At 44.8% G+C, this 23,293-nt stretch overlaps 1 protein-coding gene across 3 annotated transcripts in view; it reads left to right on the plus strand.

Annotated features, from left to right (window-relative positions):
* Nucleotides 1-23,293, plus strand: part of CWF19L1 (CWF19 like cell cycle control factor 1) — a 52,868-nt gene that overhangs the window by 12,886 nt on the left and 16,689 nt on the right. The window contains exons 5-10 of one of the 3 annotated variants that reach the window (XM_077468540.1): nt 2,223-2,437; nt 2,579-2,697; nt 7,473-7,557; nt 11,648-11,788; nt 16,672-16,774; nt 17,767-17,846. In XM_077468540.1, coding sequence (XP_077324666.1) covers nt 2,223-2,437; nt 2,579-2,697; nt 7,473-7,557; nt 11,648-11,788; nt 16,672-16,774; nt 17,767-17,846 — 743 coding nt within the window. Of the gene's footprint in view, nt 1-2,222; nt 2,438-2,578; nt 2,698-7,472; nt 7,558-10,733; nt 10,845-11,647; nt 11,789-16,671; nt 16,775-17,766; nt 17,847-23,293 lie in introns of those variants that run through there. The other 2 variants (XM_077468542.1, XM_077468541.1) reach the window with 2 other exon arrangements.

Here is a 23,293-nt window from a genome sequence, read left to right on the forward strand (position 1 = left end):
TTTGGTTGTTATATCCTCAGCAAGGAGGGTTTCAGAATTGGCTGATCTTTCTTGTAAAGAGCCATATTTTATTATTCATGAGGACAGGGTGGTGTTATGCCCTCGTTCAGGTTTTTTTTTGCCAAAAGTGGTTTCAGGCTTTCATCTGAATGCAGATATTGTCCTGCCATCGTTTTTCCCAAAACCTTGTTCCAGGGAACAAGTCATTACATTGTCTTGATGTAGTGAGCAGTGAAAATCTATTAAACTGCTGAGATTCGTAAGACAGATGTCTTATTCTGCCAGAAGGTCCTAAGAAAGGACAGGTAGCGTTGAAATCCACTGTTACTAAGTGGATTCGGCAAGTGATAAGTTTGAATTATCTAAGGGATAAGATTCCCCCAGTTAAGGTGCACTCTACCAGAGCGGTTAGTGCTTCTTGGGCAGTGGATCACCAGGCCTCCTTTGCTCAGATCTGCAAGGCCCCAACTTGGTCTTCGGTCCATACATTCACAAAATTATCAAGTGGATGTAAGCAGGAATGAGGATATTGCCTTCGGGCCCAGTGTGCTGCAGGCAACAGTATGTCCACGAGGTCTGGGGGTGCCCTACAGGTTGTCTGCCTCCCCTCAAGTAGCATTGGGATGTCCCACTAAGTAAAATACTTGAGGTTCTGTGTCCTATGATGTACGATAAAGAAAATTGGATTTTTATAACGGCTTGCCTGTAAAATCCTTTTCTTGGAGTACATCATAGGACACAGAGCTCTCGCCACTGTTTTTTATGGGGTGTAAGTATATTGCTTGGCTAAAAAAACTGAGGTACTCCTAGAAGGAGGGGTTATATAGGGGAGTCCACTTCCTGTATTGGTTGTGCCAGTGTCATCGCCTGAAGGTAGCTATTAACCCACTAAGTAAATACTTGAGGCACTGTGCCCTATGATGTACTCCCATGAAAAGGATTTTACAGGTAAGCTGTTTTAAAAATCCCATTTCTGCCCAGTGTTTCAGGCATAAGAACCTGGCTCCTTGGTGGGAACGGTGGTTCCATAGCCACCCTAACAATGGCTTTGCTCAGAGCAGCCCTTATCCACCAGCTGGTGCTCCTAGCTTCTCCCCCTTGAATAGTGCACCCAATAGCAAGCTGCTTGCTATGGGTATACTGGTGCATGCTCGCTCAAGCCCTGTACATGGTTTCGTACACGCGGTTTAGGCAGTGTGCCGCTGTGATTCGCTCCCGCTATGTTCGGAGGCTGCGGTGACTGCCGATTGTTCAGGAGAGACACTGAGCAGCAGTGTGCCGATGTAAACAAAGCACACCGCTGCTCTGTCAGAGGGGAAAAAAAAGATAGCGATTCAGCTTAGCTGAAACACTATCTCTTTCCTCCAGTGTAACACTCCCGCCCCAACTCCCCCAGTTGGAAAGCGCCTCACGGGGAACACATTTAACCCCTTGATCTCCCTAGTGTCAACTCCTTCCCTGCCAGTGTCATTTATACATCAGTACGTGGGTTTTTTTTTTTTTTTTTTTTAATCACCAATTACTGTATTGGTGTCACTGGTCCCCAAAAAGTGTCACCTGGGGTCAGATTTGTCCGCTTTTTATTTTTGTGCAAAAAATAACCACGGAGGGGGTTTGCGGAACACCTCTTTAAGGTACAATTATCTTTGCATGCTCGTATGTACCAGGGACTAAATAAGGGGAAGGATTGGGTTTTCTGAGGCTTTTAAAAGAATGAAAAGATCCAGAGAAAGGGGTCGCGTTACTAAATCCTAAAACTTTTGAAGTCTAAATGCCCAGGAACAAGAGACCTAAACTTGATGCTGGTTTCCAAGAATACTGATTTTGAGGATATGGGTGCATTAAGACCCTATGGACAAAAGGGCAGATTCCCTACTCAAAAGCTTGGGAATCCACTTTATCAAATCTTGTACCAGCTATCGACAGTGTCTAAAAACAAGGAGTTTGACTTTGCCAACTGAAGGATTACATTGACGCAAGCACCTCCTTGAGAAGAATTGTTGGAAACTTTTTTTCCTATTTTTTTTAAAGTGGTTACATGGCAAACGCCTCAGCTGAATCCATAAGAATGTCCTTAGCAGAGCAAATTCTGAAATGGGTCAGAATGGGGAGTGGGGTGTCGCGCCCCCCTCCCCCCCCCCCCCCTTAGCACTTATTACCAAATGTTTTCAACCTGATTCACAATCCTTCAGTGACCTAAATGTTTTTTTTTTTCTCTACAGGTCGCAGAGGAGTGTTTACTGGTGCCTCTGGCCTCCAGATTGCCTATCTTAGTGGCATAGAGTCCTCTAGTGATCCGGCTCCTGCTTATTGCTTTACCGCCAAGGATATAACCTCTCTGAAAATGTCCTTATTATCCAACTCGAAATTTAAAGGTGTGGACATATTACTAACCTCGCCATGGCCCAAAGATGTGTGGAATTATGGCAATCCTCTGGTGAGTACCGATGTTTTTTTTTTTTTTTTTTTTGTTTTTTAACCAGCTCTTACTATTCTAATGAATCAGGCCGGCTTTGGGGAAATATATTTTTCAGTGGTTTAATTTCTCAACAAATACTTCACCATTCTTTTGTTTCAGACAGATGTTGACCTGAAGATATGTGGTTCTGAGCAGGTAGCTAGTCTTGCAGCCAGCCTAAAACCCCGGTACCACTTCTCTGCTTTACATGGAGCAAACTATGAAAGGCTCCCTTACAGGTAGGCTAAACTTATGCTGTCTTTCTTGTAAGATCATATACAAGTTGAAGCATAAAAAAACCTGAGGAAGCACATTCAGTGCAAATTCCAAAAGGTCTATTGCTCCTAGGCCTGAATTCATTGCAAAGAGAAGCCATGGGTACAATACTTTTTAATCTGGATTTGTTTCTTGCCTACCTGAGATGCACAATAGCTTAATTCAAAAGAAGCCTCTACAATTGAAGTACAGCCAAAGCTTGTTTGGCTTTACTCCTGTGGATAACAGGAGTGCAGTTCATTCTGCACCCCTGTGACCCGTTTTCAGCAGATGGCAGGCTCAAGTCCACTGTTGGCTGACATTACAGATCCGGTCCAGGCTCGGAAAAGTTTTTGACCATATGGACATGATCTGCCTACATGTCTGGACTGGCGCCCGGCTTAGCCTCTCAGCTAGCTGCAGTTTCATTTTTAGAAAACAAAAAGGGGGTGGAACTCTGATTTAAGTATTAATAGTTAAAGGAGAAGTCCAGCCTGAGCTTGTTTAGCTGGGCTTCTCCTATGGGTCACAGAAGTGCAATTCATTTTGCACTTCTGTGACCTGTTTTCAGCAGAGCAGGCTGAAGTTCGCTCTCTGACATCACAGGAATCGGTCCAGGCACTGCATCATCCCAACAAAGTCTGGATCTGCCAGGTGCCTGGGCTCGTGCACGTCTCAAGCAATTCTCTGCTCGGAGCCGTCTGCAATATTCGAATGCTCGGTTCTCAGTGCAGAGGAGCTGGGAGACAGATGTATGCATGGGCAAAAAAATAAATCCCTTCTAGTGTTCTAATATTTTCCCTTCCTAATCTGCATGCTTGGTCCTGGCAAGTGTCTCTAAGTATGCAATTAGAGACAAAACTTTAAACAGCATTTTCAGAAAGTGGTCTCCAGTAGGTGTTTGGTGTTGCAGGTTTATTTTCGAAGCTGAATTTCAGGCAAACTGCTAGATAGAATGCATACACACAGCTCCTTTAATTCTTGACATTAGGGTTATCACGCTATCTTCAGCAGAGGACTAGGCAGAACATGTAACATGTGTAAAAGCAGCAAAACTGCACAGCACTGCCCAGGGGGCTGTCCCTCTGGCTATACTCCCTCCCTCTGCTTCCTGCAGCTTTCCTGAAGATGGCATGATAACCCTAAGGTCAAGAATTAATGGAGCTGTGTCCGTCAATGAGCTTCAGAGAAAAGGATTTTACGCTGAGTACAAAAATCAGGGTTTTTATTTTAGATTTTGAGGTCTGTCATCCATGCTATGTTAGTCTTCCATAAAATTTCCTCGGCCAAGAACTAATCCTGAACTATGGATTTCAAAAGACTGCTTTACCACACCACCTCCCCAGAGGTTCTAGGATTTCCAAAAATGAGCAGCATTCTTGGTATCTTTCACATATTTGTCAGCTTCTGCAAGGGAGTTGCTGTGTTTCGATCCTGTTGAAATCTTTTGAATAAGTAATGTTTCTTATGGTCATTTATTTATAAAGAACCTTGGATCTTCCTCTGTTCTGGCTTAACTGAGCCCGTTGCTAAAATGGTTGAAAAAAAGATGGTAAAGCAGAACTCAAAAGGGAAAAAATACTTTTGCTCTAAGATTTGCTTTTTAATTCTGAGCTACCCCCACCTAACCTTTCTACCAGTAAATGTCCCCAGTCCTTGGGGTTGAATGATAGCCAAACTCTAACTCACAGCACAGGTAAAACTAATTGAATATTAACTCTGTGCTCAAACGGGAAAGGATAAAAATGATATATTTAATACTTTCTAAAGTGCAGCTTTCTCTTTTTAAAGGGGTTGTAAAGGTAGAGTTGAATGCATTAAGATAAAAAGCCCTCGTGCAGCAGCCCCCTAACACTTACCTGAGGTCCCTCTGTCCAGTAATGCCCACGAGTGTCTCAGCCATCAGATTCTCCTTCCTGATTTGCTGAGACATGGCAGGCTCCCTCTGTAAGTCAGCTGGCCAATTGGGGGGGGGGGGGGGGGGGGAGAGAGAGAGAAGGCAGGACTAGGTCAAGGCTCCGTGTCTGAATGGACACTGGACCTGTGACTCGGCTTGGGTGCCCCCATAGCAAGCTGCTTTCTGTGGCGGCACCAAATAGGAGGTAGAGGCCAGGATCACAGAAGAGGCACCCGAGAAGGAGGATCTGGCCTGCTCACGGCAACAGAGCATGCAAGTATAACATGTTGGCGTGGTGGGCTTTTTTTTTTATTTATTTATTTTTAATAGGAAAAAATTCTGCAATTTCTTTTAAATCTGCTGAATATGGAGTAGGATTTACAACCTTGCAGCTCTCCAGATTTGGAAATCCTTAAACTCTGAAAGAACATAGCAGCATAGTGTAAAATCCTCAACTTTTTAATTGAATGTCTTGGAATTGCACTAGGCATGCATGCATATTGCAAATCCTCCATAAAATCCTAAATCTTTTATTGGCAGCTAATGAAGCTGTGATGAAAGGGGTACCCCCGCAAGACTTTTTAAGCCAGGATGTAAGACTGTGGCCATGCTATTGGTAACGAGGCATTGATGGTCAGACAACTGACTGTATTGGTCGGTGAGATTCTGGATTTTATGGAGGATTTGTGATGTGTATACATAAACATCAAGTGGGGGGTGGTTAAGCATGTGACCAGCATTTAGAGCTGGGGTGCTTAACCAGTGGCCCGCTGATGTGGCCCACACCCTCCTGCTCTGGGATGGTGGGTTGGCAAACCCAGATTGTAGGTTGCTGACCCGCCACCCCAGAGCATCAGTGTTAATGAAGCCAGCGGTAGAGAAAGCAAGTGGCTACAGAGCTGCATAAACCGATGATTCCTGTATAGCGCTGCCTCCTGTCACAGGCGGAGTGATACCAAATGCACTTTGCCTGGGACATCAACAGCTGGCGATACCTCAGTGGAAGACTGTTTAACCACTTACAGACCGGACCAATTTTTGCGATTAGGCACTGCGTCGCTTTAACTGACAATTGCGCGGTCGTGCGACGTGGCTCCCAAACAAAATTGACGTCCTTTTTTTCCCACAAATAGAGCTTTCTTTTGGTGGTATTTGATCACCCCTGCGGTTTTTATTTTTTGCGCTATAACCAAAAATAGAGCGACAATTTTGAAAAAAAAACGCATTATTTTTTACTTTTTGTTATAATGAATATCCCCAAAAATATATAAAAAACATTTTTTTCCCTCAGTTTAGGCCGATACGTATTCTTCTACATATTTTTGGTAAAAAAAAATCGCAATAAGCGATTATTGATTGGTTTGCGCAAAAGTTATAGCGTTTACAAAATAGGGATAGTTTTATAGCATATATATATATATATATATATATATATAAAAAATTTTTTTTTTTTTTTTTTTTTTTACTAGTAATGGCGGCGATCAGCGATTTTTATTGTGACTGCGACATTGTGGGGGACCCATCGGACATTTTTGACACATTTTTGGGACCATTGTCATTTATACAGTAATCACTGCTATATAAATGCAGTGATTCCTGTGTAAATGACACTGGCAGTGAAAGGGTTAACCAGTGGGTGGCAGCGTAGGGGTTAAGTGTTCCTAGGGGTGTGTTACTGTGGGGGGGGTTGGGCTTTCATTTAGTGAACACTGATCTCTGCTCCAATCACATGGAGCAGAGATCAGCGTCACTAGTTGCTAGGCAGAATGGAGAAATGTTGTTTTTCACAGCATTTCCTCCATTCGGCCGCTCCGTGAGACGATCGCGGGGATGCCCGCGGCGATCGAGTCCGCGGGTCCCGCGACCGGACTCACGGGGGTCCTGACCAGCGCGCGAGCGCGCCGCCGGCGGCACGCTCCCGATGGCAGGGCGGCATTGAATATTGGACGTACCTGTACGCCAATATGCCTGCCCGTGCCATTCTGTCGACGTAAATCGTCGTGCGCTGGTCGGGAAGTGGTTAAGGCAAGTTTATTACTAAAATCAGTGTATATGAGCATATATCTTCTGCAGTGGTTACTGGGCTGCTTTCAAACTGATCTGCAGGTGCAGCGCAGAACACCTTTGGGTTACCTGCACTGAGCCATAGACTTCTGTTATTACCTGCAGGTGTGGTGTGCTTTCAGAAAGTGCCCCACACCTGCAGGATATAATAGAAGTCTAGGGCAAAGTGCAGCTAACCTACAGGAAAGCCACAGGTGTACTGCACTTGCAGTACAGGTAAACCACAGCGTGTCAGTGTAAAAGCAGCATTAGGCCCCTTTGGTGTGATCGGTCCGACCCAATTGGACCCTCATTCACCTCTATTGAGCCACAGATGTAAACGGACTTGTGGCTGTATACACCTACCTACCTCCAATCTGGTCCACTAAAAAACAAAGGGGGGGATCTGTCCCATTCCATTATGGCAGATCAGATCGGAAGGCCCGTAGAGTGAGCCATGTCCGTGTCCGCTCTGCATATGCAGGGTGACCATGGACCTGTCATCCGCCCGCACCACTCATTATGGCCGGCGACTGGTTACTAAGTCGCTTAAGTGGCCCTTGCTCTTTAAAAGGTTGGGCACCCTTGATTTAGAGGAACATGGGGCAATGTGTTTTTCAAAAGGCTTTCAGCCTTTCTGTCTAATTTTTTTTTTTATTGTTTTTATCATGGCCATTTTGATGCACTCTATAGTTGCCAACATTCAAGGTGTGTGTGTGTGTGTGTGTGTGTGTGTGTGTGTGTGTGTGTGTGTGTGTGTGTGTGTGTGTTAAAATATACAAATTCTTATGTAGGGGTTTTTTTTTTTTCTCTCTACAGAAATCATGTGGTCTTGCAGGAAAGTGCCCAGCATGTGAGCCGGTTTATAGCCCTGGCAAGCGTGGGCAATCCCGGTAAGAAAAAGGTAATTATGTTGTCACTGGGGTTTTAAGTGTGTGTTGCACCTTCTAAATGCCAGCATTTAGATTTTGATAGTATAGGTGGCTTTTTTTTTTTTTTTTTTTCTTAAGTATACACTTTAGTCTCGGTTAGTGATATAGTACTAACCTCCGCTGCTTTGTCCTTATGTTACCATAAATACAGCATGTAATAGGAGGTGCCTATTACAGCATCAAGGATGTTTCTTTTGGGTCTGTTGAGGGACATAAGAATTCTGTAACATTTGGGTTATACAGTCCTCTCCAGGAGGATTGGATAATGGCAAACAACTAAGCCAGCCTAAAATAACCCCTCCCACTATAAACCTCCATAAATATTTAATAATAAAAATAATGAATATTGAGACTATTCTATACCTTCTTTAACATTAGGGAATCCTAACATGTCTGGTTCTGCACGCCTGTGGTAGTTCTCCCAGTTTGCATTCTACTAACTGCTTAGGGCTGCTTGCAGAGTACCTGTTGATGGTGTTTACGTCTCTAACTTGGAATCATGCTATCCTCTGCTGTCTATTCTGTCCTTGGAGTCCTCTCTACCTTTTTTATGCAGCTCATACCACTCTGAAATTGGAGGATCAGCCTTTTGCTTGTGTTTTTTGGGTTATTTAAGGCCGCAAAGATGTTCACCTTTTGCATTTACTTTTCCAACCAGATCTGTAAAGAGTGAAAACTTTCCGGTAAATTTTATTTTTACTTTCCTAGCCCAAAGGGGACATTCACCACATTTTACATCTCAAAGAATTTAAGGTGTTTGGTGCCTTTTTTTTTTTTTTTCCCCTTACATGGAATCTGCCATCACATCCCTTTTTTTTTATTTATTTTTCTAGGAAGAGTTTCTAGTTTCTACCTTTTTTTTATTTTTTTTATTTTTTTCCCCAGCACTTTAGTGATTCTTATGCTCTGCTGTGGTGCCTCAATACTAGTTTTGGCCCTGTTCTTCAGCCCCACTCAATACTAGCCCTGCTGTGCTCTCCTAGCATACTCGTAGTGAACAACCTTCTTTTGAAAAAAAAAGTCAGCGCAGGCTGTGTTGAACAACATAACTTTCCAGATGTTGGAGACTTGAATGAATCCTAAAACCTCAAATGAGTCGGTTCAGTGACCGATTGCTGACATATCTGGGTTTAACCTGGACACATTTTGGACTAGTGTGTGTTTCTTCCACAGGAAGAACTTTAGAAGCTCCAGTCTCTAATTCATACTACAAACTAGGATCCTTGTTAAGGCAGTGACATTGCCTAATTTAATTTCACACCTCTAAAATGCAACATTGTGCTGTCGTGGGACAAGTTGATCTGGTTGCTGGACAATCTTATTCATCTGTTTCAGGTTAGCCCTGGTCTGGTAGCTTAAAGTGGAAGTAAACCCATCGATTTAAAAAGTTAAAAAAAAAAAAAAAAAAAAAGGCATGCAGGGAATGCTAACTGCACATTGGCTGTGCTCTCAGCCAAACTATCAAACCATCCAATGGCTGGTGCCATAACGAATCGCATGTGCAGCACCATAGCAGTTGAAGATTAAACAAAGGCAAAGATGGCAGCTTCCGTGGCTGAAAACGATAGGGGAGTTTACTTCCACTTTAAACTGGTTAAAAAGGCAAAAAAAAAAAAAAACACCCTGAGTGACTGCAGCAGGAGGTATTGACAATGTCTATTCACAAGAGTGTGGCTCAGTAGCGAGCCTGTTCAAGTATCCCTATAGCAAGAGGCTTGCTACTGGGGCCCTAAACGAGGGAGGAGCCAGGACAGCTGTCAAGGGACCAAAAAGGGTATCGGAGCTGCTTTGTGGAAAATTATTGCATAGAGCAGATCAGTATAACATGTTTGCTTAAAACAAAGAAAACCTTTAGAATCACTTTAAGAATCTGGCTCTAGAGTCAGGAAGTCCTTGCTGGTTTTTAGAAGATACTCAGTAATTCAAGGTCCTGTGTCTGGATCAGTGATTTTGTTGTCTCTGCACCTTTGTACATTTGAATCTGGATGGGATGACCTTCCAAATAAGCTGGTCCAATGTCACAATGATGGCATACATCAATCTTCATGGAGGAACCCGAAGTCTCACCACAGCAAGCTGTAGATTGATTCTGTCCTGGGCTGATTTGTGTTCCAGTTTTGTCAAAAGTACATTAAGTCCTCTGAGCTGGTCTAGGCAGAAATTCATTCCACCACATAAAACTACTGGCAGATACCCAGTGCGCTCTTACACTTAGTCCCAATTTTCTGTCCTTCCCTACAATTGCTGACAGCATAACCGTTTAAAGCCTAGTTGCTGAGGTACAGTGGCATCTGGCTTGGTTTTCCTCCAATCATAAACGGTAGGAAGAATAACTTCTTACAAGGTCTTTCACTAGACATACGGTATACTTCCAAGTGGTGGTTCGAAGATTCCACACCAGGTGTCTTCCTGTGGGGGGGGGGGAATCCTCTTTCCTGCAGCTATGTCTGGACCAACATTTGGCTCTTGGCACTATCAAGGGTCAGGCTTCTGCCTTTTCTATGCTGCTGCCTTTGGCCTCACTCCTTGTCCTTTCCCCTCTGACTTCTTTGAAGTCTAATTTGGTTATCTCTGCACTTCAACTCACACTAGTATTTCTTGTAGCCATCATATCTGCAAGATGAGTGTCTGTCTGAAGCTGGCTGATTTTTATCCTGATGGCACCCTTTCTTTTGTGAAAGGACAAGGTGGTGTTGATGCCCAGCATTTCATTTTTATGCCTTAAACTTGAACTAGGACATTGTTCTCCCATCCCTATAATTTTTTTTATTTTTGACTCCAGTTAATAGACATTCATTCTGTTTCAGGCTGTTAGTGTATCTCTCAGCAATCTAAAAATTGTATAGTGTGTATGGCCCCCTAGTGTTTGCTGTGTTTTGAATCACTCGGGTGGACTGCTTTTTTGCATGTTCTGAAGGTTAATCATTGTGCCAGCCAAATTTTTATAAAATACGTGCCTGCTCTGTGTAATGATTTTGCACGGAGTTGACCCCCTGAACCTCCATCTTCTGGGGTTCCCTGCTGGCACTCTTGTCTCTGTGTGCTCCATAGCAATCTTATTTCTATGGGGCAGACCTGGGGGCTTGATCCTGAGCCAGGCTGCGTCCATTGATGCACAGCTTGGCTCAGTCTGCCCCTTCTCCCTCCTCACAGAATTTCACAGCCGCAGGATCCAGTGGCTCTGCTGCCAGTCTGAGGGGAGAAAATAGGGAAGAGAAGATTGCAGCCAGGCACAGTGCTGGAACTCTGACAGGCTCAGGTAAGTGTTTATGGAAATATTTAGCACTGTGCCCCTCAATGAATTTGAAAGAAAATAGGATTATTAATGTTTGGCGCCCATGGAGGGACACATGTCCCATTCCTGTGTTTGATCTGCTTTCTATACTACATTATTATCCAACCTGAGGCAATGTGGTGGCAGACAGGGTTATTCTGTGCTGGATGTGTGGGTTTTGTCTTTATTTTACATGTTATGCTGTCTGCCTGTGTAAATGAGCCCTTAATGGCCACCGTCTTGTGAACACCTGGCCATCACACTTGCAGTATAGGGGGAAAAGTGTGTAGATGTCCCTTCAAATGATTCAGTTCAAGTGTTTCAGTGAAGGTTATGGGTAATTCTACAACATACAGATATATTAGCCAATTGTGCACTCCTGCCTTGTGTTAAGTTTGGGGAAGACTTCTTTTCCCAGATGACTGCACAAAGCCATCTCCAGAAAGGCACATCATTTGTTTAGTGTGGAATGCAGTGGCCTCCTTTTTAGAACCGTGAACTCAACACTATTGAATGTAGCTTGTGAGCCAGGTCTTCTTGGCCTAATGACGGTACCTGATCTCACTAGTGCTTTTATCCGAATAGGCACAATCCCCCTAGATGCACTCCATGGCATTCCACTCCTGTGTGGTGGCAGGTATAGCCACAAGGACAGACCCATGGTTTTTGAAATGGGATAGCCAACAATCTCATATAGGCGTGTTGAATGGATGTCCACAAATTAATAGCATATGCATAGTGCATCTCTGAAGTGTAATGGATTAAATGATTGGAAATCTTTCTTGCAGTACATCTATGCATTTACGATCCTACCAATGAGTTCGATGGATGCAGCAGAGCTTGTGAAACAGCCACTAGATGTCAGTGAAAATCCCTACAGGAAAGCATCAAAGGAAGGCAAGAAGAGTCACGTGGCTGAAGGCACAGAGGTAGTTAATCTTCCTTTTTTTTATTTAATTCCAGATGGTAGGTGGAAGTGCAATACTTTTGGTGAAAAATGTTCAAACTGATAGTAATAGTAGAAGCATTATACACAACTACATTGTAATTCCACCAAGATATTAACTAATGCTTGAGAAACCGTTTGGAAGCACTGGCACAAACTGCTTTTAGAACTGTCTTTTGGCACTGGAGCAAGTGGTAATAAATCATATTCTGAAAAACGCTGCTCTAGGCAAACGTCTCATAATGCATCCCACCTGCTGGCTCTGCATGTAGGAATGAATCGAAGAAAGGCTGGACGACCACACTGTTAACCCCTTTATTGAATACGGTTTAAAAAGAAATTCTTCTGGTACAGAGTGTGGTTGTCCAGCCTTTTCATCAAATTAAATTCTATTCTGGTTATAGATGTCTTGTCACTAATTGTCTTGTTCAATCTATTTTCTTCTAAACATTCAATAAATGAACAGCATAACCTTTTGATGCTTTAAATATCTAGAAATTGTATCATAACAATGTGGAAAAGCAGGTGGGCACAAGGGCAAGAAAGGAGCTGAAAATTGAAGGAAAAGCATGAGGGCAGCACTGATGGGGCTAGCTGGTTATGCATCTATTTGGTCCATGGGGCCCATGTCTTCTCAAATACCCTTTACCCTGTTTACTCTTTCATTAATCTTGCTAGCAATCATGAATTCTAATCCATACAACCTTGTTTCACACTCCTAAAAGACCAGGGGTTTCTTCCAGGCTCCCACTATCTGGAAAAATTGAGATCAATTTCTGGGATTGTTGCCAATTGTAAAACCTGAGAATTGCCAATAATTTGGAGGCTGGCCCCATAACGTGAACTATCCGTATAAGGGACAGGGTCTCCACTGTTACTCAATTAGAAAAATACACAAAATTGCTACTGATGGTTGCTGCAAAATGTTTATTCATATAGAAAAAATAAAATACACCAATGCTCATACCAGTGTATGTCTAGACATCCACAACTGCTTCCTGTATATGAATAAACAGTTTGTGGTAGCCATCAGTAGGTGTCCTCCTGTTTGTGTATTTTTTCTCTGGTCAATTACCTTCTAATATCTCAAACTTCATTGTCAACTTTTTTGTTGGCTCCTGGGTCTTCAGCATGCCTATGAGTCTCTCATTTCTCACAATGCAACAGTAGTATTTGCAGTGTTGCCACTAAACCATTTGCATTTTCAACAGCATAAATCAGGGGTTAACAATAATGCTTTGAATTTAGGAGCCAGTTTTTTTTAATTTTATTTTTTATTTTTGTTTTTTAAGAGTGATATGGATTGTCAGCTCCCGGGATAAGGCCAGTCATTTTCACCCCCTATCCTTAACTCGCAACGGAGCACCCAGTCAATAACTCCAATGTAACGCTGTTACATCAGGGTTATGGGCTGACCAGAAAGAGTAAGGCTGGCAACAGGTGGCACTGGTTTGGGACTGACAGATGGTACTGGTTGCCACTGGCAGGTGGTACTGATTGGCCCTGGTTGGTGGTGGCACTGATTGGCAGTGGCACTGGTTGTGGTGGCATTGATTGGCGGTGGCACTGGTTGGCGGCACTGGTGGTAGCAGATGGCACTGATTGGCGGTGGCACTGGCAGGTGGCACTGGTTGGCGGTGACACTTGGCACTGGCAGGTGGCACTGGTTGGCAGTGGCACTGGCAGGTGGCACACTGAGCTCTCTGTTACTGAAAAGTAACAGAGGAGCTCTCAGAATTGAACTTGATGTTGGGGGTGGGCGGGACCCAGTCTGGGTGTGAAACTGACAAGTAACAGAGGCAGATCTGTCAGATTTGAGCTTGATGTCGGGGTGGGCGGGACTCAGCAGCTATCAAACATCAGCCAACGATTGGGCTGCTTAAGGACAGCCTGCCCAGATCCCATTGGCTCGTGTTTGATAGCTGCTGGATCCCGCCCACCCCCGACATCAAGCTGAAATCTGACAGATCCTCCTCTCTCCTCTCTGTTGCTTCTCAGTTTTACACACTTAGTGCGGCGCTTGATGCTTGCCAGAGCCGCTGAGTGTGGAGGAGGGAGGACGACGGCACTCAGTGTTAATGCGCTGCATGTCTGGGGCATCAATAGTGAACGGGCTGGTGGCAGCTTAAGCGCCAGGTTGCAATTTCTGGTCGCATTGGCGACCTGGCGCCTGGGGTTGTCAAGCCCTGGCATAAATAAAATGTGCAGGGTCCAGGAAACCCTAGCCAAGCCTATTAATCCTGAAGAGCTAATCGTGGCAACATATTGAACAATGAGTGGTTAAAGCTTGCAGCCCAGATGGCCTCACTGCGTACTACTAAAATTCCCTTTTACCACAGCTCTCCCATTTTTGCTTGGAGGCATTTAACTCCATCTTGAGGGGCTACACCTTACCACCAGACCTGACCAGGGCTCAGATCTTGTTAATTTTGAAACCCGATAAAGATCCACCTACTCTGCACCATTTATAGACTGATATCTTGATTAAATTGTGACTTAAAGCTATTCTCAAACAGATCATTTTCTCCAGACCAGGTAGCTTTTATCAGGGAAGTCAGAGAATTCGATCTGTATGACCAATATATCTAGGGTAAAAAGTCCTCCCCTCCTAATCCTGCTGTCTGCAGGAAAGTCCAATCTACTGTGAAAGGCTTTTGCTGCATCTGCAAAGTATGCTGGCACACATAGGGGTACCGACCCCAATGCTCCTCTGGATCACAGCTCTGTGCTCCCCACCTTGGCCATGATTTGCATAAATGGCACCAGTACGGCCCCTTTCAACATTTGCAGTGATGGGCTTTGAGTTCAGATCAAACCTGCCAAGAAGCTGTCACTGCACACTGCCAGTCCTAGGCAGTGAGGCATTTCCCAACTGGCAGCTGCACATACACATGCTGCCTATGATTGGTGGTGTGCAGTGCCGGCTTCCTGGCGGCTTAGATCTGAACATGCTGAGCCCATCATTAATCATTTGTGCAACAGGATGCCCCCTTTCACTGTTAACATCACAAATCCTATCATTTCCCCACTGTCCTTCCTACAGGAGTTACAGAAATTTTGAGCTTTTATCAGGCTTTTAAGGTTAATCTCCAGAAATCAGACGCTTTTAATATTTCCTGATCAGAATACACATATATCCTGTGCCTTCATTTTCCGCTCTGGTGAGAGCCCCTCAATATCTCTGTACTTGTGTACCTGCTGACCATACCATGACATTAAAATTAAACTTCCTGCCGACCTTACAAAGGCTAAGAAGGGATCTAGATTCATGGAAGATTCCAGCACTCTGGTGATTCAGAAGGTGCAGTATTCTAAAAATGAACTTTATCTGCCGAATATTCTTTACTCCAAACTTTAGAAACTTTACCTTTCCCTCCTTCTTTTTTTTTTTTTTTTCCCACAAAAAAAAAAACTCTTTAAAATACAGAGTAAAAGGAAATTGAAGGGTCATCCAGAAGGCTGTGAACTGCTTCAAGAACTGGGATCAGGCAACCTGAAGCCTGAGATTCCTAAGGAGCCTTAAAACCTTTTTAAAGCAAACCTGTGTTTTTGCCCATACTAGACAAATTACCAGGTTCATTTTAAAGGCTGGACCTTTTCCCACTTTTTTTTTCTGAACTCTGACAAGCTTTATATTTTGGCACTTTGTGTGCAGTCTTGTCTTCTCTACATCTGTTCAGACAGATACAATTTGTGTAGAAGGATTTGTTTCATCTGTGTATATCACATGAGGCCAGTCACTTCACTGGATATATTGTAATGTAAGGGTTCACTGCACCCAGCCCTATGTGCTCCAGCCATGCATCCCCAGCTCAGCTTGTCTATCGGTGGCATAGGGACTGGCATAGTGGTAGGTGCTACCAGGGAGGGAGCTGAGCAGACAGCGGTATGGGCAGGGGTATGCAGAGCATTGACAGCATGTAGCAAACCTATGGTGGACATGGTCAGCAATGTTTGTTTGAGAGCTTTTGCAAGACGAGCAAAACTTCTAAATACATTTTGACTTGATATACAAGTAGTCATGTCACAACTGAGTATAAAACAGAAAATAGGCGCTTCTAAATGTCGTAACATGGTTACATTTAATGAAGGTACGTTTAACAACTCACATGGTTGATTAAAAGAGGCACATCTAAGTATGCAGGCATCCACATAGACTGTCCTCTGCACCGCCGCCTCTCACTGCTGTCTGTAATCGTGACCAGGAAAGCAAAGATTGAAGCGCTCATGGAAGGGAAGATGGTCTATGTGGACAGCTTTACCCAGATGCCTGCGTACTTGGATGTGCCTGGCTTAATCATCAACCATGTGAGTTACTAAATGTTGTACCTTCATTAAGTGCAATCATATTGCTACACTTAGAGGTGCCTCTGTTTTATACTCAGTTGTGACATGACTCTACTTGTATATCAAGTCAAAATGTATATAAGTTTTCTGCTTGTCTTGCAAAAGCTCTCAAACCAAGGTTTTACTGTGCTGCAAATATTGCTGCCCTTGTTCACCATAGGTTTGCAACATGCTGTTGATGCTCAGCATACCCCTGCCCGTACCGCTGTTCTACAACCTGTTATGCACTGCCCAGTGTTCCACTCAAACCTCTCTCTAGGGTCAGCCCAACGTTATTCACTATCATAGTAGATCCGAAAGTTCCTGCTGTCTCTGGCTGACCACAGGCTGTAAATGCAAACTTTGCAATAGAAGTGACTGTTAATTTTGCGCAAAGCAGATATTTATTTATTTTTTTGCATGATGTATGCCCCCCCCCCCCCCCCCCCCCCGATTTGCAATATAAACGTCACAACTACATTTTAAACCTGGCTGGCTTTAAACCATAATTTAAAAAAAATCTATTTGTTTTAATTGCAGGATGTGTCGGCACAACAGTTCTTCTTTGATTTGAAGCAGTCGCAAGGAAAGAAACGTCACTCAGATGGGAGGGGTGGCCAGGCAAAACAGCCAAGAAAACACCGTAAGCAACTGACTGTACCCTGCCATCTTACTACTTTAAAGAAGCAGTAAACCCTGATGTGGTATAGGCATAATGTTCTAGTATGCATTGCATACTAGCACATTATCTGACACTTGCCTGCAAACTAAGCCCGGCACAGTAAATATCTCCTAAACGGTGGATGTATAGGAGATATTTATAGTCCCTATAGGTAAGCCTAGAATAAAGCTTTACTTATAGGAAAAATCGTACAGGGAGTTTTACAACCTCCAAGTCACAATTCTATGTAAATGTGATTCAATATCAGTGCGGTAGCATTGGGATATACTAAAAATCTTTTCATTTCGTTACTTTAAGTGTGCAAAGGTTGTTGTAACCCATTGGGGTGATTTAACCTACCTTTCTGTCTTGTTGACAACATAGTGGAAGAATCTCTCAAATGGGCACAAAGGTCAAAATCGGATGGGACGTTATAACTTTCTACAATTAGGATTTTCAAAGAATGCTTTATCACTGTGGATATACCATTATTCGGAGATTTCTCACTTCCTGTAACCCCCTACAGGAAATGAGGGGAATCTCCCTTGTGCCTTCACAAAAAGCTACTTCACTCTGTGCAAAGCACAAATATTTGGGTAGAGTTGGGCTTAAAAATTGGTTCACTGAATTTTACAGACATCACTTTCTTTTATATACAGCCAGTTTGTATTTTGGCTAGAAAGTCCTCAAGAGGGAAAAATTATATAGTTTGTACTTTCAGTAGAAGAGTTCCACCCCCACAGTCTTTCCTGATTCTTGCAGCTTTGTATCCCCCAACAGCAGCTACTTGCTTTCTGTGTCATTCCATCCAAACACCAGCTGACTGCAGCCACTATCTATCAGCTGTCAGCCTTAACCTGTACATCCAGTTGCAATGATCTACTAGATCCTGGTTACAATTTTTACCACGTTAGTGAGGCCTTATTTACTGCTGTTTACTGGATACTTTTCTAATCAAATGTTTTCTCTTCTAGCACAACCTACCGGACCATGCTGGTTCTGTCTCGCAAGCCCAGAAGTGGAGAAACACCTTGTAGTCAGCATTGGTGAACATGTATGTTTCTGTGGGTCTGGAGAGATTAGAGATATATAATTTGTATTTTTTTTTTTGTAAAATTCTTTTTATTAAAGTAATTTAAGACGCTCCATGACCAACATGGTCAACTATGACACAATTCAATCTACCTAACCTAGGCAACTGACTGTACTCCTTGGAAAACCTTACCCCCCCCCACCCCCCTCCCAACAACCCATAACTCAGTTCACCACCGTCCTCGGATGAGATATTCGCCCTAAAACACAGGGGATACACCAGGATACATGCCGTGGATATACTTAAGTGGCCAATGCAATCGCAAGGCACTGCATGTCTAATACCAGCAGACTAATTCAATGCCCAGAGAACATACTTGCAATTATCTAAGTCTCGCTTTTAGCCTATCGGGGAAACATTAGGTGTGTGTGTGTGTGTGTGTGTGTGTGTGTGTGTGTGTGTGTGTGTGTGTGTGTGTGTGTGTGTACGCAGACGAAACAATGAGCAGTCCTATCCAACCGTAGTATTGGAATTAAACCAGGTTTGCCATACTTTGTTAAACTCTTTCCTGCACCCCCTGGAGTGGTACGTTGCCTTATAGTAGGGCATCATAGAATTCGCAATCCCTTTCCAAAAGGGTACACCAGGAGGCATGGAAGACCTCCATTTCAATAATATAACCTTCCTCCCATAGAAGACTAGAATGTTCAGTAACTTTCTAAGAGCCGTGGAAGGAACCACCTCAACCAGGCCCAATAGACACGCTAACTGCACGCCTCCTCCCATGCCTTAATAGTAGCTTTCATAGCCAATGAGAGAGAAGTCTGATTTTACACCCCTGTGGATGGCCAAGCAAAGGGTCTCGTAAGACCCTAAGTGAGCCTCTTCCACAACTGTAGTGGAATCACCATCAGATATCAACCATTTATGGGCAAACACCATTTGACCGACGAGGTAATACTTCCTCCAGTCAGGTAGAGCCAACCCTCTATGTCCCCAGGGTTCCTGAAGCAACCTGAGTCCTAAGTGTGGCGGTTTGGGGGCCCGTAGGAAGGAGCTAGTAATGCTATCCACTTTGAAAAAGGACTTGGGGACGCATACAGGGGCATGTCTCAAGAAGTATAAAATGACTGGAAGAATTTTCATTTTCAGTAAGTTTATCCTCCCTATAAGCGACAGTGGAAGCCTCTGCCATGCTTGAGCCATCTGCTTAAAAAAATGTCAATAGGTGCGCCAAGTTAAGTGTCAGTCAGTACTGTCTGCTGTAATCTTAACTCCTAAGTATGTGAGGATGCCCACTTTAGCGGCAGACTATGGTCAGCCTTTTCCTTAGCCCCCTCATCCAATGGCAGAATGGAGGACTTACTCCAATTCACCTTCAATCCTGAAAAGGTGGTAAAGTAATTCAGTATTTTCAGGGTCGCCTGCAGCGAGGACCCAGGGTCCTCCCAGAAACAATAACATGTTGTCTGCATATAATGCCAGGCATTCCTTGGTGGTACCCACTCTAATGGCTTTAACTTCAATAGATGATCTGAGTGCCACCGCTAAAGGTTCAAATAAAAATGGGCATAGAGGGGGCGACCCTGCCTAGTGCCTCTTGCCACTGAAAAGAGATGTAGACTGAACTAGCCTAATTGCCACCCTGGGGTTGCTATATAATAAGGTAATCCACTGCCTGAATACCCTGCCAAACCCCATTTCCTCCAGCACCTGGAGCATGTACTTCCAATCAATTGAGTCGAGCGCCTTGTCTATGTTCATCGACACGATTCTGGTGCCAGCCTCAAGCCTGGGAAGCTGGATATGGGTAAATCTTCTCAAATTGGTACCTGTAGACTTTCTGGGCATGAATCCCGTCTGATCAATATTGACCAGGAAGATCACCCGACCAGCATATTGGCCAAAACCTTTGTCAGAATCTTCAGATCTGCGTTTAGCAGAGCAATAAGACAAGCGATCTAAAGGGTCTTTGCCTGGTTTCAGCAATAAGACCATATACGCATCCAGCATAGATGCTGGAAGCCTATTTAGTTCCAGACATTGAGCCAGAAGTTCATTCAGTCTTGGGGCCAACTCTTCAGCATCATTTTTTATAAAAGTCAGTGGGAAAGTGATCCGGCCCTGGAGCCTTATATGGGGTAAAATCAAAAATGGCTGCAACGATCACCTTATTGGTGATCTTAACATCCAGCACCAACTGTTCCGCATCCTATGACTTTGGGAGGGCTAGATCCTCCAAGAGGAAATCCAAATCAGCAGGAGTCCTAGTTCGGATCTTTGAGCTTTTGGCAGGGCTGCGCTGGCTGTTGGGGTCTGTTTTTTTTTGGGGGGGGGGGGTTTGCCCCTTTTACTGTGCTGTGCCCGAGTAAATTTTACCTCCAGGAGAGGCCGCAGCCATTTTCCTTTAGTCTTATGCAGTGTTTGGCAGTTAGCCATTTTCTTGTAGCCTCAGTGCATTTTTACTTCTAGTACTGGGTCTGTGTACCTCCAGAACTGTGCGGTTTTCACTCTGAGCACTTTGTGACTGAAACAGGGCGGAACGGTCAGCGGCAGCACTTGGTCAGGGTGGCGAGTCCTGCGGAGGGGCCTCTGAGCAGCTAGGAGGGTGGTATTTGTGTACCTTGCCTTAAGTCACTAAGTTGTGGCAGGCGAGTGAGGGTCAGCATGGCATCAGAAGCTGGCGCTTCTTCCCCAGACATCCCTGCTATTGCAACCTGCTCACCTGCAAAAAATGTGGTGTCTATGGATGCTTTGTCGGCGGTCCTGGAGACCTTTGCCAGGGTGGAAGCGGCGTGCGGGCGCAAGGGGGGTAAAAACCAGGACTGTTAGGACAGTGAGAATGACTCTGTGTTCGGGTTAGCGCAGGAAAAAGTGCTAGTAGGAATACTTATTGCTTAAGGTGTTTCCGTATTTGACTTATTTTGATAAGTTCATCTACAAGGAATGGGGAAGTCTGCAGCAGGTCTTTTCAGTCCCAAGAACAATGGAGGTGCCTTTTTGAGGAGAGGCTCCTGAGAAAATGGATGTCTCCTCCGGTCGTTGACCCCTCGGTATCCAGGTTAAATTAACCACAATTCCGGTAGAAGGGACTCCTGCCAACAGGAGGGCCGAAGCAGTGGCCAGGTCCATGTTTACAGTAGTGAGGTCAGCGTTACGACCTGTGCTGGCCATGGCCTTGGTGTCAGAAGCTTACTGAATGGGCAAAGCTGTTGCACTGTGAATTGGAGAAGCAACAGTCTTCCCCGGTCTGCGTAGAGCTGTCAGACTAGTTGGTGCATGGCCTTTAGTATGTCTGTGATGCAGCCCTGGATACAGTCCCCCTGCTCTCTAGAGCATTGGTATCGGCAGTGGTGCTACGGCGCCTGATTTGGCTGAAATGCCTGTCTGCGGACCAGGCATCAAAAAAGCTCTGGCAGATTTGCCCTTCCAAGGTGAGAGGCATTTTGGAGCGCCACTGGATGACATTGTTAAAAATTTTACCGGTATGAAGTGTGTGTTGCTCCCACAGTCCAATAAGGGTAAGGAGCCACGCCGTAGGCAAGGGCCCTCTCTTTCCGCTCAAACGGCTTTTTGCCCGCCCGGATTGGCAAGTAAGCGTTCCCAATCCAAGGCACCTGCTCAAGGACAAAAGCGTCCCTGGTTTCGCAAGCCAAGTCTGCAAACAAAAATGTTACCGCGTGAAGGTTTGCCCCCACCCAACTCAGCGGGGGGGGGGGGGGGGTTGCCTTCGGGAGTTTGCAACCCGATGGACCTCCTACTGTCTGATCAGTGGGTTTTCAAACTGGTTTCATCGGGATACAAGAGTTTCTTGTCCATCAGATTTTTTTTTTTTTTTTTTTTTCGTCCAACCTACTAATACTTCCAGCTCGTCGGGAAGCCCTGTTCGGGGCAGTACAGGACCTGCTACTGCGCGGGTTGATGGTAGACGCTGGAAAGATTCCAGGGATTCTACTCCAATCTGTTTGTAGTCCCCCAAAAAGGAAGGGGTATGTCTAATCCTGGGCTTGAAGGCCCTCAACAGCTTTGTGAAAGTGCAAGGGTTCAGGATGGAATCGGTTCGCTCCGTGGTCTCTGCACTCCATCAGAGGGACTTCCTGGCATCCCTGGATATCCAAGATGTGTATTTACATGTACCCATATGCCTCAGGCATCAGAGGTTTCTGCAATTTGCAGTCAGAAGAGCACTATCGGTTTGTGGCTCTCCCTTTTGGCCTGACGTTCGCACCCTGAGTCTTTACCAAGGTGTCGGCTCCAATTCTGGCGCTGTTGAGGCAACGTGGGATCGCAATCGTGTGTTACCTAGAAGACCACCTTCTGAGAGCAGCTTCTGCCTCAGAATTAAGGGAGGATGTAGCGATCACCATGCAGACTCTCAGTGAGTTTGGGTGCTGAACCTAAAGAAGTTGGTGTTAGGGCCGACTCAAAGCCTGGAGTACCTGGGCTTGCTGTTGGACTCCTATAGAAGCGAGGTTTTTCTCCCTTCAGACAAGCTGCAGTGAAGTTGTTGATGGCATGCATGTTCTGGGCCTCATGGTAGCCACTTTCGAGGCGGTACCGTATGCTCAATTTCACACTCCAGTCTTGCAGAAGGAGATTTTGTCAAAATGGAACAAATCTCCATTATTACTGGATTGTCAAATTCGGGTGTGCCAGTTAGTCAGGGATTCCCTTATCTGGTGGCTGAAGTCTCCGGCCCTTCGGTCTGGGAGATCGTTCCTTCCTCTCCATTGGACGGTGGTCACAACGGACGCCAGCCTGACTGGTTGGGGGAGTGCTGGGAGTACAGTAAGCCAGGGCCTTCAGTCGGGGGAAGAATCCCAACTGCCAATCAATGTGCTCGAGCTTCAGGCGATCAGGCTTTGCCTCTCCACATGGTCAGTGAGGCTAAAAGGGGGCGTCCAATCAGGATCCAGTCGGACAATGCCACGGCGGTGGCGTACATCTTCCATCAAGGAGGAACAAGGAACTCTGCTGCAGCACAGGTTGCTCGCATCCTACAGTGGGTAGAGCGACACGTGCCAGTCCTGTGGAGCATATATATCCCGAGTGTAGAAAAGTGTCAGGTGGACTACCTAAGTCCTCAGATGCTGGACCCAGGGGTATGGTAGTTGCATCCGGAGGTATTCGGGCTCCTTTGTCTAAGGTGGGGCACACCAGATGTCAACCTCTTGGCCTCTCAGCTCAATCGAGAGGTGCAGAGGTTTGTGTCCAGGACAAGAGACTCCTGGGCGGACGCATCAGATGCGTTGGTGGCTCCATGGGGGCATTATCTGCTGATTTGTCAAGAATTGACCCTAAGGTCAAGACTTAAAGTAGCTGTGTCCGTCAACGAACTTCAGAGAAAATGAGATTTTTGTACTCTACATAAAATCCTTTTCTCTGAAGTTCATTGATGGACACAGCACACACCCCTCTTATTTATGTTTGTACTGCTTTTTGACGAACTGAGCTGCAGGAAGCAGTGT

Source organism: Lithobates pipiens, unplaced genomic scaffold (genome assembly GCF_037356315.1).
Source record: "Lithobates pipiens isolate NorthernLeopardFrog02 unplaced genomic scaffold, aLitPip1_a1.2 Scaffold_8, whole genome shotgun sequence".
Classification (NCBI taxonomy): domain Eukaryota; kingdom Metazoa; phylum Chordata; class Amphibia; order Anura; family Ranidae; genus Lithobates; species Lithobates pipiens.